The sequence below is a fragment of the Aquarana catesbeiana genome, linkage group LG03 (assembly GCF_042186555.1).
Source record: "Aquarana catesbeiana isolate 2022-GZ linkage group LG03, ASM4218655v1, whole genome shotgun sequence".
Lineage (NCBI taxonomy): Eukaryota > Metazoa > Chordata > Amphibia > Anura > Ranidae > Aquarana > Aquarana catesbeiana.
Window position 1 is genome coordinate 260,229,004 of NC_133326.1, and position 14,194 is coordinate 260,243,197.

At 43.0% G+C, this 14,194-nt stretch overlaps 1 protein-coding gene across 1 annotated transcript in view; it reads left to right on the forward strand.

Annotated features, from left to right (window-relative positions):
* NAP1L1 (nucleosome assembly protein 1 like 1) overlaps window positions 1–14,194 on the forward strand; it is a 45,255-nt gene that overhangs the window by 16,781 nt on the left and 14,280 nt on the right. The window contains exons 7-12 of the mRNA XM_073620017.1: window positions 546–674; window positions 754–825; window positions 4,322–4,461; window positions 8,931–9,076; window positions 9,969–9,981; window positions 10,958–10,964. Coding sequence (XP_073476118.1) covers window positions 546–674; window positions 754–825; window positions 4,322–4,461; window positions 8,931–9,076; window positions 9,969–9,981; window positions 10,958–10,964 — 507 coding nt within the window. The remainder of the gene's footprint in view (window positions 1–545; window positions 675–753; window positions 826–4,321; window positions 4,462–8,930; window positions 9,077–9,968; window positions 9,982–10,957; window positions 10,965–14,194) is intronic.

The window sequence follows — 14,194 nt, forward strand, 5'->3', positions numbered from 1 at the left end:
AAAAAAGCAGATCAGACATGGCCAAAAACTAAAGGCATTTCAAATGGCAACTCTCTGGCTTTAAGAAACTAAAAGAAATCAAGAAAAATTGTGGTGGCCAGTAACATATTTATAGAACAAGCACAGGGAATAAATTATGGAATCGCTCAATTCTGAGGAAAAAATTATGGAATCGCCCTGTAAATTTTCATTACTAACACCTGCAGCAGATTAAATCTGCTTGTTAGTATGTAGGTAAAAAGGAGTGATCGTACCTTGGAGAGCTGTTGCAACAAGTGGACTGACATGAAGCATGGCTCCAACACCAGAGATGTCAATTGAAAAAAAGAGTATTATCAAACCCCTTAGGGGGGGTGGGGGGGGGGGCTTTTTCAGCATAAAAAAATGTGCTGAAAAAGTCAGCTTATACTCAAGTGTATATATGGTAAGTGATTTCTACAGGCTAAATTAACCAGGATAAGGTTGCTGCTTTTTAACTCAGGCTTCAGGGTTGCTTAGCACTCATTACACTGTGAGCAACATTTTAATAGCAGTTTTCTTTCAAGGAGGAGATGAAAGAGAAAGCTAAAGTTGAAGAGGAGAAAAAAGACGAAGAGAAAGAAGACCCCAAAGGAATTCCAGAATTCTGGTTAACTGTATTTAAAAATGTTGATCTTTTGAGCGATATGGTCCAGGTATGCCTTAATAGCATGTTATCTATAAAATGTATAAATGTTGTTTGCATTTTGACTAAACTTTCTTCTCGTTTTTAAGGAGCATGATGAGCCCATCCTAAAGCATTTAAAGGACATAAAAGTAAAGTTTTCAGATGTCGGTCAGCCAATGGTAAGATTGAGCAGTGTTCAACAAATTTCATGCACCAGTGTCAAAATGTATGTAAACCCTCACCTTGTAAAACGGCTCGTTCAGTGTAAAATCGAAAAGGAAAGGCAAACATTTTGTATGTATAAAAATATATACAGATTTAAAAAAAAAAAAAAATTTTAAAGTGAGGTGGGGGAAAAGAAGCAACAAAACACTGATCTTTTCGGTAAATGGCTGTGCAGGGAGTGGCACATAAGTCTGACCATTGAAGAGCAGAATGAACTGACCACCTGCTTCCTAGTTCTCCTGCTTAGTTTGGTCATATTTTAATAGAAAAGAAGAGGGGCTGACAGCAACACCAGAGATTTCATACAAGGAAGCAATACAAAGAACAGGTTACATTTTGCATACAAGTACATGGTACAGCAGGCACATCGGCAATATGGAATGTTGGGTTTGCATATTCTTTAACTTGCAGATTTAAGCACCAAAGTGAACATTTCAGACTATAAATTGCACTTTTATACACCTTTTTATATACTGTGGTATATCGGCTGTCTATTTCCCCAAATTTTTTTTAATGTATATAGAGCTACAAAGCGTGTGTGTTTTGCTAAAATAAACACCAAACAATATGAGTGAAAAATGTCCACCTGTGATCCATCAATCCAATTTTCAGTGCTCCCAATACATTCAAAGAAAAATGTTCCCCCAAAGAGGACCTTTACCCATGTGAAAAGCAAATGTACGACCCGTGCCCTTCTCACCATCTTGTGACAAAGGGCTGGCCAATCTTACGCCATGCTGTCACTCTGCTTAACAATGCCACTCATGGCTACGCCCTGCACCAAGCTTTTCCAGTTCCCGAGGCCACAATCTAACTGCCAGCAGTCTGAGAAAGATTGCCACTGGGTTAAGTTGATTAGCTGCCACCGCTGACTTTTAGTCGACCATCTGTACAGATGGTCGCCACAGGTATATTCAGAGATTTATTACATACTGTAGCACTCTTCAAGAGATGGGGATTCTTTTAGCTTGTATTAAAGTGGTTGTAAACCCTTTACTACAACTTTAAACTACAGGCAAGCCTATAATTGGGCTTACCTGTAGCTGCACTGGATATCTCCTAAACCTGCACGGTTTAGGAGATATCCCTGTATTTGCGACGCCATCGGCACATGCGCACTTAAGCCAACTGAAGCAATGGTATGCACGTGCCGTTGCTTCAGTTGTACTGTGCCGCTCCTGCGCATACACGGGAGTGAAGTCATCACGGCTCCAGCCAATCAGTGCTGGAGCCGCAATACCCGGAAGTAACCCCCAGGAGAGGTCGCCGGCCGGAGGGGGATACTAGGACGCCTGCAGGGGCTTCGTTCTCGGGTAAGTAATTCATGTGCTAGTATGCTATGCATACTAGCTTATTATGCCTTTGTCTTGCAGGGTGTTTTTGTTTTCCCCGGGTTTACAACCACTTTAATTGCTTTAAGAGACCATTTTAACCTCCCTGGCGGTATGATTATTTCGGATTTTAGGTGCTGAAAGCGGTACAATTATTTTGCATGGAAATTTGGCGTTTTTATATTGTAGGTCTGTAAATCTTAACAATAACACACTTAAATCTGTCCAAACCAGAGTCTAGTAGATATCCCGGGTATGAAAGTTTGAAACCCAAAAACATAAATTATAATATAATAAAAATAATAAAAATAGTAATAAAATAAATTTCCCCACAATTCACTATCGCTCAATTCTGCAAGTGTTCTAATTTACTATCGCTGTTTTCTAGCTGGTCTAAAGCCACTTTTGATGTAAAGGGACACTTTTTGGTTGCTATGGACAATCTCCAGTTTCCAGGCAGAAAGAACAGTGTATATCATGTAAAACTGCATGCAGGGCATGGGCCAAAGCACTGGGGACAAAGGGATGTGAAATCATTTCATACAGTACTGTAATCTGTAAGATTACAGTACTGTATGTGTTATGATTTTTACTTTTTTTTAATTTGCCGCCAGGCTCCGCCCCCGTGTGTCGCGCCGCTCGCAGGGAACGGAGCCTGGTACGGAGAGGCTTCGGAGGAGGACGGAGCCCTCGGACACTGCGGGTGACATCGCAGGATCCTGGGGACAAGTTAAGTAACGCCGCCCCAGGATCCTGCAATGCGATCCCGAGTGTGGCTCGGGGTTACCGCTAATGGTCCTGAATTTTAACCCCGAGCCACACTCGGGAAAACCGCCAGGGAGGCTACCACTTCAAAATATTTAATAATGAAAAGGTCAGTTGTACAAATCATTTACAGGAAAAGGGTATTAGAGAAATGGCCAATAATGCAACAGAGCAATACATAAAAAGGCTGAAAATTTAAGAATACTTGAATGTCCTGGTTTCAGTAAAGTCCAGTGAATAAGCAGAAACGCAACAGTGGCTCACAAGTCCTGTTGGGTGTTCCTTGGTTTGATGTGAGCTGTCAAACTGGCATTCCTCTTCCCCCCCCCCCCCCCCCCCCCCCCCCTCTGGTGTCAAAGGGGTGTTGACAGAGCCCATCTGACCAATTAAGTGTCTGAGTGGTTTCTGGGATGTCACTCTGACTGTCCCAGATAGGTACATTTTTGATTGGGGGTAAAACTGCAAGTGTCGTGGAAAACTCCAGTTACTCAAACTTGTGAGGGTGATGGTTTTATTAGGGTTTCTAGACGGTAATGTGGATTGGTTAATGGAAAGGGCCTGTGTCCAATCAATAGACTGAGGTTCTGGCATTAGATAACAGTGTATTGTGTGAAGGAAGATGGGGGAGACAGGCCATTGTGGCTTATGCCCTTCACCTAACATGGCTGAGATGAGGGGAGGCATGAACAAAATGATATTGAATATAGCTTTTCATAGGCCCAATGCGCACAACCATTACACCACTGAACCCCAAGAGGTTCTCAAATTGACATGTTTCACTGTTTTTTGTTTTTTGCAACATACACATTTTGTGGCTCTATATACACACTGGCAGTTTTACATTGGTGGGAAGAATCCATGAACTACCACAGCACTCAACAGTGCTGTGGTAGTTCATTGAGAACTGCAAGCCTACAGCCACAAATGCTTTAATAGTTATAGTACGTTCATTCATGGAACACTGGTGCGTCCGGAGCCTCACACGTGTGGGGGTTTTTTTTTTTTTTTTTTTTTTTTTTTTTTTAAATTGTGGCAGTGCAGGGTGGGAAGATCCCCCTGCTTGTTGCCAAAACTGGGGAGTGGGGGCCGGTACATTTGTAACATTTTAGGCCATGAATATGGGTGTAACATGTTACAAAATGCATGGTTTTTAACGCATTTATTTTTTTCTATGAATTTATGCTGAGTAAAGTTTGTACTACTCCCCATGGTCACGCAAAACTGAAAACCTGAAATGGCTTGTTCCCTCTAAGTAAAGTTTTGGGGAAGAAACTTGCTGCTTTTTTTTTTTTTTTTTTTCCCCTCCCTAATCTAGTAGTTTACTGACTTGTTTTCTGTGTTTTCGTACCCCCAGAGTTTCACCTTAGAGTTTCATTTTGAGCCTAATGAATTCTTTTCAAATGAAGTGTTGACAAAAACGTATAAAATGAGGTCGGAGCCTGATGAGACTGATCCCTTCTCATTTGATGGACCTGAAATTATGGGCTGTACAGGGTAAGGTGTGTGTGTGTGTGTGTGTGTGTGTGTGTGTTTTTTTTTTTTTCATATTTAGAAGCTCTAACTTTTAAATTCAGCAAATGGTGTTTCAAATGGCACACTGACTTTGATGCTTGGCTATAGATGGCAGATTAGCTATTTTGTGTATTTATTAAAAGTTGGAAAATGTCACGCTTCTGCACGCTTTTTTTTTTTTTTTTTTTTATTGGATTAATTCCTATGATTGAGCCATCTAGTGGCCAAAATGCAGTATAGTTTTCTGAACTGAGAAATGTACTGCATTTTGGCCACTAAGTGAGCTGACAAATCACAGAAGGGGGGAAATTCATTCAGCCTGGATGGTGTGTTTCAGTGTAGTGGGGGAGGTGCTTTTACTAGTGGAAGGCATGGATGGTTTCAGTGTAGTAGGGGAGGTGCTTTTACTAGTGGAAAGCATAGATCGGTATTTCTGCTTTACAGACACAGGATCCATGGCTTCTGTACTGACAGAACGGCAATCAACCTTGTTTGCATAGGCAGACTGTCAATCTGTGTGTGCGTACCGAACGATCATTGGGTCCATGGGACCTGCTGATGAGCTCCCACTTGTAAAATCACAGCTGGAGCGAGCCACAGCACCCGATTCCTGAAAGTGCATGATCACTTATATATGTGATCTTGCATGGCTGCCCTGTAAGATCACATGTGATCCTGCGATGGGGCAGTTGGCAAGTGGTTAACCACTGCCTGCCATATGGCAGAATGACGGCCGGAAAGTGGTGGCATTATCCTGACTGGATGCCATATGATGTCCAGCAGGATAAGCCAGAGCAGCAAGGCGGTTGGTGCTGACACACCGCATCTCTGATGCCTGTAAAGAGCCTGACGTACAGTGCCTTTCAAAAGTATTCACCCCCCTTGGCATTTTTCGTGTTTTGTTGCCTCACAACCTGGAATTAACATGGATTGTTTGAGGATTTGCATCATTTAATTTGACAGAACATGGAACAAAATTGGTAGGGGGTGCTTGATGTGAAACTGTTTTATGAGAGTTGGGAAAGTGAAATTAAAAAATATAGAAATTAATATAGTATGCAAGTGAAAGTACCAGCCTGCCTACTTAAACAGTGACAAATTAGTCTAACTGACTCAGTTGGTCCGCATTGCAAACAAAATGGATCTGCTTAAATCAAAACGGCAATCCTGTGCACATAAACGCACACATCAAACAATCCTCAGGAGTGTGATCGTGAAAATTCAATATAATGCATTTGGACCAAAGGAAAGAATCAAGATGAATCTTCTATGAATCTTCCAATCCTGGAAATAAATGGGAACACCTTCACCGAATATACCATCACCCAAATGTGCTCAATATAAGGGTGGCAGCTTACCAGATGTTGACCTAATTACTGAAAAATGTCAAATGGGCAGTAGCAAGATTTTGCTTGCTGCATAATGGAGACTGTAGACTGGATAATCCCCTCTCCACCAGGGATCAGGGACTGGATATGGAAAAGAGCGAGGAAAACCAATAGTGTAATCCCATTTATTTAAAAAGAATGCAAACAGCCAAATGGCTGCTTACATTGTTGGTGCCATCGCCCGGCACTGAGGCTGAAAGCGTAGCCAAAGATATGAATGAATGTCCCGCAATGAGAGCTGGCATGCATTCCACCTACGACGGATGACAACCAGAGGGACCGGTTGTAATGTAGTAACATGACCAAGTATCGCTTCGACGTACGTTTAGTTTAACACGTCATCAGGAAGCGTACTTGGTTCACTGGATGGTTGTACTTAAATTGTGTTACTTTCATTAGTATCAGAGGAGATCAATGGAATAATTAACAGCCTCAGTGCCGGTGATGAGCAGACAAAGAGCTTGTATTATGCCATTAAATACAATATAAACAAGTTTAATACTAAAATAAAATGGCTTTGCCAACTTGATTTAGATATTACCCATTATGCAAGTATTAATCTGAATATATGTTTTATACCAAACAATTACTGCAATTATTATGTAAGCCATAAATAATTAGCCATGGATGTTTTCAATTTTATGAAGAGACGCCAGATTAATGTTGAACTGTTCCAACAAGCACCTAGCCCTAATATAGATCTGGAAAGGGGTTTTAAACCACTCCAATCAGATATGGAGAAACAAGTGAGGCTGTGGTGGGACATAGCCTCATTTGAAATGTATATTAGGAAAAACCTCACTCCTAGGAGGTTAAGATATGTTAACCCTAATGATGGCGTGGAAAACTTGACCCTTTTAGACAAATGGTTCCAGTTCTTTAATGCTTGTCAACAGAAGCTTGTGCAATTAAAGGGGTTGTAAAGGTAAATATTTTTTTTTAAAAATAACAAACATGTTATACTTACCTTCACTGTGCAGCTCGTTCTGCACAGAGTGGCCCCGAACCTGGTCTTCTGGGGTCCCTCGGCGGCTGTTTCAGCTCCTCCCCGCAAGCATTCACCACCTTAATGCGAGCTCCCTCGCATGGTGGTGAGTGCTTGCGGGCGCGCTCCCGTGATACAGCCGGCGGCTATAGCCGCTCGCTGTATCACTCGGCCCCGGCGCGCCGCGTCATCGGATGTGATTGACAGCAGCGCGAGCCAATTGCTGGGAGAATCTGCCCCTACTACGAACAGGCCAACCAGGTGCTAGTTTTGACATTCTGTACATAGACGTGCTCCATTTGACTTTTTTGTTTTTTCGCAGAGGTGATCAAATGCCACCAAAAGAGCTTTATTTGGGGAAAAGGACGTCAATTTTGTTTGGGTACAGCGTCGCACGACACTGCAACTGTCAGTTAAAGCGATGCAGTGCCGCATCGGAAAAAAGCCTGATCATTAAGGGGGGAATTCTTCTGTTCCTTAAGTGGTTGAATGGTGGTCAGCTGTGATTGGACACAGCTCATCATGTGGTAAAAGGCTGCTGTGATTGGCCCTTTATCCTGATCTGTGATCAGCGGTGTCCCTTAGGACATGGGGGTATCAGAACTGGCCTGCGCTGTAGCAGGCATTTTGGTATAGCATGGTCGGCAAGTGGTTGGTTTTAAAATAAAATTGTGGTTTTAGTTGTTCTCCAGTCCTTCTTCTTTTTTTTTTTTTTTTTTCTGAGTTCATTGAAGGACACAGCTTCACGATTTCACGGATGGGACATCCTAAAGGGATGGGCTCAATCAAAAACAGAATTCTGAACAGACCTCAGACGGAACTCAAACCACCACCTGCAGGAACTTCCAGCCAAAACTGGCATCCACATCAACTCTGTATAACTTGGCATACAAGTTAATTGATGACCAGGTGACCACTTTGCAAACCTGCTCAACTGAAAGCCCAGGAGATGCTCTTCTCACTAGAAGAATGTGCAGTAATATGAAATGCAGGCCTAGATATCGTTCTGAGAATCCATCTGGAAATGGTGGAAGAGGAAGCAGCCTGGCCTTATCTAGAGCCCCCTGGAATCATGAACAAGTCATCAAGACTTCTGAATGTGCGCAGTAGTCACAAGATACTCTTGCCCTTACAGCTTCCAAACAGTGGAGTGGCTTCTCTTACACAAGGATGTCGGCACAAGGAAGGCAGAACTATATCAAAGTGAGAGACCAACACCACCTTGTCTTTATGCAAAACCAAAAGGTTACTTACAAGAGCGCAGATGTGATGGCCACCAAGAAAGCCACCTTTTGCAATGGGAATATTCTCCAAAGCATGTTTTTGTAAGGCTGACAAAACAAGATTCAGATACCAAGGCAGTAAAGGGGGGGTCTAGACAGTGAAGCCACCTGAACAAAAGACAGACCAGGGGATGCTGAAAGACACTGCCAATGCAGACCTGGCCCTTAATCAATCCAAGGACCAGCCTTTGCTCCCCTTGCCCATGCCTTTGCTCCCCTTGCCCATGCCTCCGCCTCCCTTAAGTGTGCTTTAGTTTTCAGTAGCACCTAGTGTCTTGCTACTGAAGGTGGTAGCATCAAACCCCTCTGAAATAGTGAAGCTGTCATCCAGTGAATGATCAAAACATGTTTTACTTGCCTGCTTTGTGCAAAGGCTTTGCACAGGAGGTCCCCTGCAACCCCCCCTTCTGGGGTCCCCTGTGCTGCTTGCTATGGAGGCAGTCATGCGTGCTCTATTCCCCCCAGCTGGACTGTGTATCTATTGGCGCACATCCTGCCCCCCTCTACACCCTCCTTCTTGTTTGATGGCAGCAGGAGCCAATGGCTCCTGCTACTGTCAGCCTGTGAGGAGAGGGCAGTGCTCGATTGGGCTCGGGTAAATATTTGGGGGAGCTGAACTGTGTGTGTGTGTTTTGTGTTTATGTATTAAGGTAAAGAGCCTTTGGAATCGCTGCTTGTTAGTTTGCAGTTATAGATCATATCGTTGCTTTACTTCTGAAGTCCCACTCTGTGCGGTAACTTGCAAGAAACTGCATATGTCAGCCTCCAGTAATTGTTTTGAACTGTTTCTTACAGATGCCAGATTGACTGGAAGAAAGGCAAAAATGTTACTTTAAAAACCATAAAGAAGAAACAAAAACATAAGGGCCGTGGTACAGTAAGGACTGTGACAAAAACTGTTCCCAATGACTCATTCTTCAACTTCTTCAGCCCTCCTGAAGGTTCGTTATACTACCTCGTATTGGCATAGAATGCCCACTTCTACAGCTTTTTCCTCACTACTTTCAGCAGCAAGATACCTTTCTGTACTTCCTGATGGAGCAAATGGGGTTGGATTTAGAATTCTACAGGATTTATGTAGCGCCAGCAGTCTGAGCAGTGCTTTACAACATGAGGGCACAGTACAGTTGTAATAAAATTTAATACAGGATGAATCTGGGGCCCTGCTCATTAGAGCTTACAATCTAGGACAGAGGGCCATGTGATGCGAAAGGTAATTGTGGGGGATGAGCTGATGAAGAAAAATGTACAGCAGTTAGGTGTGTGCAGAATAGACTTCTGGGATTGTCTAAAAGCAAACAGTAGGAGATAAGCGGACAGATTGGGGAGGGAGTTCCATAGCATGTGAGAGGCTCGGGGGGGGGGGGGGGGGGGGGGGGAGAGGAGGGAGTCCTTTAAGGGGAGGAGGTGACGAGGGAGCTAGAGAGCAGGAGGTCTCGGGAGGAAAAATCTATTTGGTATTTTGAGACTAGGCTAGTGATGTAACTGGGGGTTGAGTTGTGGATGGCTTTGCAAGTTATTTTGAAGTTAATTCGTTGGGTGAGCGAAGCAAGTGGAGGGATTGCCAGAGTAGCAGCAGACACTGAGCAGTTGCTAAGGCGGATGGGCCTAGCGGCAACATTCATAATGGACTGAAGGGGATGGACCATGTAAAGGTAAGTCAATGAGAAGGAGTTTTAGTAGACGTGGGGAGGGATGATCAGGGTATGAACCAGGAGCTTTGTGGTGTCATTGGTGAGAAAGGTGCCTATTTTGGAGATGTTGAGGCAGGAAGATCTGGACAGTGATTGGACATGAGGCCTAAAGCAGTGCTTCTCAACCTCAGTCCTCAAGTACCCCCAACAGGGTTTTCCTTTATCTTGCACAGGTGCTTTAAATCAGTCAATGGCTTTATTTTGGATAGCTATTTTATCCAAGAAATTCCCAAAACATGGCCTGTTGAGGGTACTTGAGGACTTAGGTTGATGACCACTGGCCTAAAGGGTAGATCAGAGTACAGGATTACAGCTAGAACCTTGGTATGCAGGGATGGGCTGATGTGCCATTGATCTTTACAGAGCGTTCAGGGGAAGGGGCACATGGGAGATTTTTATAAGCTTGGTTTTGGATGGACTGAGTTTGGGGGAGTGGTGTGACATCCAGGCTGTCTGTTAGTAATTTAGTGATACATGAGACTGAAGGGGAGAGATTTGGGTGTTGGCATAAAAAATGTATTGAAAGCCATATGAGACTGTCAACTGACCCAGGGAGGAGTGTAGATTGAGAATAGGGGGCGGTCCAAGAACAGAAAATTGGGACCCACAACAAAGAAAGGAAGATGTGAGGAGGAAGTAGAATTGCAAGTAACTCTAAAGGTGTGGTCGAGGTAGGTAAGTAGGAAAAGAACCAACAAACGGTACATTCAGACCAAAGGTGGAGTTTTGGGGGGTGGGTGATAAACCGTATCAAAGGCAGCAGAGGCCCTGGAGTATGGAACGGTGTCTATTGGTTTTGGCCGTTAGTAGATCATTTGTGTTTTAGGAGAGCAGTTTGTGTAGTGTTGGTGAAATCCAGACTAAAGGGGATCAAGAAGGTTATTCTCGGTGAGTGAATGTCTGGTCTACAAATGAAAAGGGTTTGGATAGAAAGGGAGCAAGGAGATGGGGCGTTGAGGAAGGTTCCAGAAGAAAGTGAGATTGAAGATGCAGGTTAGTGTAGCATAGAAGTATAATCCACAGAAGTAATTGTATCTGTGGACATGGAGTGTTGGGTGAAGAAGGTATCTGTACAGCAGAGCCTCATGAATTGTATCACTCTTATGTTTGAAGTGATTTCCTGGGCAGTGACTTAGTAGGTGCCAGTTGAGAAGGGTTGATGGCAAAGCTTTCCAACTGTAGGCAGTTGGAGGGAGAGGAGGTGGACTGTAGAGTGTGAAGCAAATAAAATGGTAATCGGAGAGGAAAGTGTTTGTAGAGGTAACACTGAGTGCATAGGTGGGGGGGATAACAGGGTCAAGGGTATTGCCGTCCGTGAGTAGAAGCATGTATCCATTGCTTCAGGTCAAAGGAGGTTAGACTGAAGTTTGGAAGTAGCATGAGTGTTAATATCAACAGGGATGTTGAAGTCACAGAATGATTGCTGGGATTTCAGACTGAGAAGTAATCAAGAAATTGCTTAATTACTGATGCAATACTTTGTTAGGGTCTTGCAACCATGACCACAGTTTGTAGACAGAATTTATTTTTAATGTTATAGTAGGTGAGGTTGAAAAGTCGTCAAAGTCCAACCTATGTGTGTGATTATATGTCAGTATTGTATATCCCTGTATGTTGCGGTCGTTCAGGTGCTTATCTAATAGTTTTATGAAACTGTTGATGCCCCCCTGCTGAAACCACCGCCTGTGGAAGGGAATTCCACATCCTTGCCGCTCTTACAGTAAAGACCCTCTAAGCAGTTTAAGGTTAAACCTCTTTTCTTCTAATTTTAGTGAGTGGCCATGTGTCGTCTTAAGCTCCCTTCCATGGAAAAGTTTTATCCCTATTGTGGGGTCACCAGTATAGTATTTGCAAATGGAAATCGTATCCCCTCTCAAGCATCTCTTCTCCAGGGAATAAGTTCAGTGCTCGCAACATTTCTTCATGACTAATATCCTCCAGACCCTCTATTAGTTTTGTTGCCTTTCTTTATACTTGCTCCATTTCCAGTACATCCTCACTGAGGACTGGTGCCCAGAACTGGACAGCATACTCCAGTTGGGAGAATTTTATCTCTGGAATGAATCCCCTTTTAATGCATGCCAATATTCTGTTTGCTTTGTTAGGAGCAGCTTGGCATTGCATGCCATTGCTGAGCCTATCATCTACTAGGACCCCCAGGTCCTTTTCCATCCTAGAGTCCCCCAGAGGTTCACCCCCTAGTGAGTAGATTGCATTCATATTTTTGCCACCCAAATGCATTATGCTACATAATTTGCCATGTAGTTGCCCACCCCAGTAATTTGTTCAGATCTTCTTGCAAGGTTTCCACACCCTGTGGAGAAGTTATTGCCCTGTTTAGCTTGGTGTTGTCCACAAATACAGAGATTGAGCTGTTTACCCCATCCTCCCAGGTTGTTTATGAACAAATTTAAACACTATTGGTCCCAGCTCAGAACACTGGGGGACCCCACTTCTGAGCATTCCGAGTATATTCCATTTATTTACCACCCTCTGAACTCGCCCTTGTAGCCAGTTTTCAATCCATGTACTCACCCTATGGTACAGTAAATGTTTATGGGGAACTGTGTCATGCTTTTTCAAAATCCAGATACACCACGTCAACAAGCCTTCCTTTATCTAGATGGCAGATCACCAACTCATAGGTTAATAGATTGGTTTGGCAAGAACGATTCTTCATGAATCCATGCTGATTATTGCTAATGATACTGTTTTCATTACTAAAATCTTGTGTATGGAGTCCCTTATCCTCTCCAAGAGCTTGCATACTATTGATGTTGGGCTAACTGGTCTGTAATTCCCAGGGATGTATTTTGGCCCTTTTTTAAATATTGATGCTACATTGGCTCCTCAATCAGCTGGTACCATTCCAGTCAGACTGTCTGTTAAAAAAAAAAAAAAAAAAAAAAATTAGGAACAATAGGCTGGCAATTACTTGACTGAGTTCCCTATGTACCTTTGGATGCAAGCCGTCTGGTCCCGGTGATTTTATTAATGTTAAGTTCCCCAAGTCTAATTTTAATTCTGTCCTCTAACCATGGAGGTGTTTCCTGTGATGTGTCCTGAGGTTAAACACTGCAGTTTTGGTTACTGAAGCCCCCCGATTCCCACGTGAAGACTGAGAAGAATAAATTCAATACCTTTAATATCTCCCCATCCTTTGTAACCAGATGTCCTTCCTCATTCTTTATGGTGCCAATATGGTCTGTCCTCCCCTTTTTTTTTTTTTTTTTTTTTTTTCTCTCCTCCGCTGTCTTTCGCATTTTATCTTAGCCACTCTAATTGCACCCTTGCATATCTTGCGTTCTTTGTAAAGTCTGAATGCTGATGATCCCTTAGCCTTGTATTTTTTTGAAGGCCTTCTCCTTTTGCTTTTTATACATTTTTACATTGGAATTAAACAATCCAGGACTTCGCTCTTTTAAATGTATTTCCCAATGGGATGCACTGGCTAATGCTTTGGGATAAAATCTTAAACAATTTATATCTTCTAGCAAGGTTTGTAGTTTAGGGAAGTTGGCTCTTTTGAAATTCAGTCTTTGTATTTCCCTTGTGTTTCCTATTTGTGTGATTTATACTGAAGCCAATTAATTGACCTGTGATCGCTGTTTCCTAAATTGCCTTGTATTTTCACATCTGTGATCAGGTCTGTATTTTTAGTAATCAGTAGATCTAGTAACGCCTTGTTAGATTACATAGTTGGGGAGGTTGAAAAAAGACACAAGTCCAAGTCCAACCTATGTGTGTGATTATGTGTCAGTATTTCATTACATATCCCTGTATGTTGCGGTCATTCAGGTGATTATCTAATAGTTTCTTGAAGCTATCAATGCTCCCCGCTGAGACCACTGCCTGTGGAAGGGAATTCCACATCCTTGCCGCTCTTACAGTAAAGAACCCTCTACGTAGTTTAAGGTTAAACCTCTTTTCTTCTAATTGTAATGAGTGGCCACGAGTCTTATTAAACTCTCTTCTGCAAAAAGTTTTATCCCTATTGTGGGGTCACCAGTACAGTATTTGTAAATTGAAATCATATCCCCCCTCAAGCGTCTCTTCTCCAGAGAGAATAAGTTCAGAGCTCGCAACCTTTCCTCATAACTAAGATCCTCCAGACCCTTTATTAGCTTTGTTGCCCTTCTTTGTACTCGCTCCATTTCCAGTACATCCCTCCTGAGGACTGGTGCCCAGAACTGGACAGCATACTCCAGGTGCGGCCGGACCAGAGTCTTGTAGAGCGGGAGAATTATCGTTTTATCTCTGGAGTTGATCCCCCTTTTTAATGCATGCCAATATTCTGTTTGCTTTATTAGGCTCAGCAATGGCATGCAATGCCAAGCTGCTGCTATCATCTACTAGGACCCCCAG